Source organism: Ciona intestinalis, unplaced genomic scaffold (assembly GCF_000224145.3).
Source record: "Ciona intestinalis unplaced genomic scaffold, KH HT000126.1, whole genome shotgun sequence".
Taxonomy (NCBI): Eukaryota; Metazoa; Chordata; class Ascidiacea; order Phlebobranchia; family Cionidae; genus Ciona; species Ciona intestinalis.
The window spans coordinates 25,531-27,861 of record NW_004190448.1 but is presented as its reverse complement, the minus strand read 5'-3'; the positions used below and the strand labels follow the sequence as shown (position 1 = coordinate 27,861).

The 2,331-nt window shown below is 36.7% G+C and overlaps 2 protein-coding genes across 3 annotated transcripts in view; both read right to left on the bottom strand.

The window, feature by feature from the left end:
• The window catches only part of LOC100185995 (protein-cysteine N-palmitoyltransferase HHAT), a 6,972-nt gene extending 5,616 nt beyond the window's left edge, over positions 1 to 1,356 (bottom strand). For both annotated transcript variants that reach the window (XM_002130441.3, XM_018816028.2), the window contains exons 1-2: positions 1,191 to 1,356; positions 723 to 799 (exon numbers count right to left, since the gene is read on the bottom strand). In XM_002130441.3, coding sequence (XP_002130477.1) covers positions 723 to 799; positions 1,191 to 1,320 — 207 coding nt within the window. In that variant the 5' untranslated portion in view covers positions 1,321 to 1,356. The remainder of the gene's footprint in view (positions 1 to 722; positions 800 to 1,190) is intronic.
• LOC100181284 overlaps positions 1,355 to 2,331 on the bottom strand; it is a gene marked incomplete in the record, with an annotated part of 8,781 nt that continues 7,804 nt past the window's right edge. Inside the window, 1 exon segment of the mRNA XM_026838921.1 lies at positions 1,355 to 1,952. Coding sequence (XP_026694722.1) covers positions 1,805 to 1,952 — 148 coding nt within the window.

Below are 2,331 nucleotides of genomic sequence, written 5' to 3'. Positions count from 1 at the left end.
AATGACAAACCAACCAAAATCATGTCTGCTTATCCACACACTGCAATAGCTTCAGCAACTCGACTGTGGGCATGGGAGTGGCAACCATGGATAAGTCACTCAAGTTCCCACCCACGAGGATATAAATGACCAAACCAACCAAAAGTCATATCTGCTTATCCACACACTGCAATACCTTCAGCAACTCGACTGTGGGCATGGGAGTGGCAACCATGGATAAGTCACTCAAGTTCCCACCCACGAGGATATAAATGACCAAACCAACCAAAAGTCATGTCTGCTTATCCACACACTGCAATAGCTTCAGCAACTCGACTGTGGGCATGGGAGTGGCAACCATGGATAAGTCACTCAAGTTCCCACCCACGAGGATATAAATGACCAAACCAACCAAAAGTCATGTCTGCTTATCCACACACTGCAATAGCTTCAGCAACTCGACTGTGGGCATGGGAGTGGCAACCATGGATAAGTCACTCAAGTTCCTACCCACGAGGATATAAATGACCAAACCAACCAAAAGTCATGTCTGCTTATCCACACACTGCAATAGCTTCAGCAACTCGACTGTGGGCATGGGAGTGGCAACCATGGATAAGTCACTCAAGTTCCCACCCACGAGGATATAAATGACCAAACCAACCAAAAGTCATGTCTGCTTATCCACACACTGCAATAGCTTCAGCAACTCGACTGTGGACATGAGGAATACCAGTATTTACCTTCAAAGACCTCGATGGTTGAAATAAATTTCTTTTCACTTCCAAATCACCCCTTCTTAAAGCTGGAACTGTAATATCTGTAAAAAAAATTTATTTAATCTATTTTTTTCACACTTACGTGATATTTTATGAATGTAAATCAGTAGGGATAAGAATTATATAAAAAAATTGTTAGTGTAGTGGTTAGAGCACTTGCATTTTACCCAGAGGTAATGGGTTCAAGGCTCGCCGCTGCTACTATTGTAGGCATATGTGTCCTTGGGCAAGACACTTAACTGCAACTTTTAAACCTAGTGGTCACTAACGAATCGTCTAAATTGTGGGCCATACAGAAAAAATGAACCAAAAAATTACATGGTAACTTGTAAGAGGGCACAATTCCCTTCCATGCAAGGATAAATTTTTAAGTTAACAAATTAAAAAATACCATAAAAATTATTAAAAGATAATAAAATAAACAGAATTTACCATTTGAAATGTAGAAAACTTGTAAAACTGCCCAGAAGTAGAAAAATATCCAAGCTACGACATAAAACACTATTTCAAATTTAGGAAGCACGGGGTATAATCTAGTTAAGGATTCAGAATTTTTTTTCATATTTTTTCCTACTTTTTACCTACCCCTACAAGTCCTGCAACAAAATTTTTATTTTACTTCAAAATCTAAAACACGACCGCTGAAAAAGGAGGAAAAAATAAGAAATTTTTTTTACAAAATTGGTAGCGCCAAAAATTAACAAAAAAAAATTGCCAAAAACTGTGAAGTAAAATTGCATTGGTAATATTTCAAATTAAACCCAAATTGTGAAAGCCACTGCCACAACAATTTTAAGCCTTTATTTAAAAAGCAATAACACCCACCGTTATTCACTCCTAAACTAAAAGTAAAAAAAATGAAATGACATTTTTTTAAATGATACATTAAAAATGTGAAAATTTTTAAAGGTAATTGCATTTTTTCACTGAAGAAAAAACTACGCTGTAGTAGTGTAAATGCCGCTTAAAAAAACAAACAAAGCAATTTCTACGCCGACCTGCACTGTAACGAAAAACCCACTCAATTAAAACCCCAAAAAATACAGTTATTTTTTTTGCGCAGCAATTATTTGATGTCCGTCATAATTTAACCCGTTGTTAAAATCCGAAATAATTTGTTCAGCACAGATTTTCCGAGTGACCACTAGGTATCTCTGTTCTCCTTTACCATAAGATTTACTTGAAAGTCCAAATCTGCAAAAAATTAAAAAAAATTTTCAAAAAATTAAACAAACTAATATGACCATAATGAAAGAATGAGTGTAACTTATATATTCATTGTGGACAAAACAATCGTTATAACACGGGTGTTCTGTTTCATACACCTTGTGCCAGCTTACAAGTTACCACATATGTAACTTATTTATCTGCGCATGGTGAGGCAACGACAGTCGTTATAACACGGGTGTTCTGTTTCATACACCTCGTGCTCGCTTACAAGTTACTACGAATGTAACTTATTTATCCTTGCATGGCGGGGCAACGACAGTCGTTATAACACGAGTGTTCTGTTTCATACACCTCGTGCTCGCTTACAAGTTACTACGAAATGTAACTTATTATCCTTGCATGG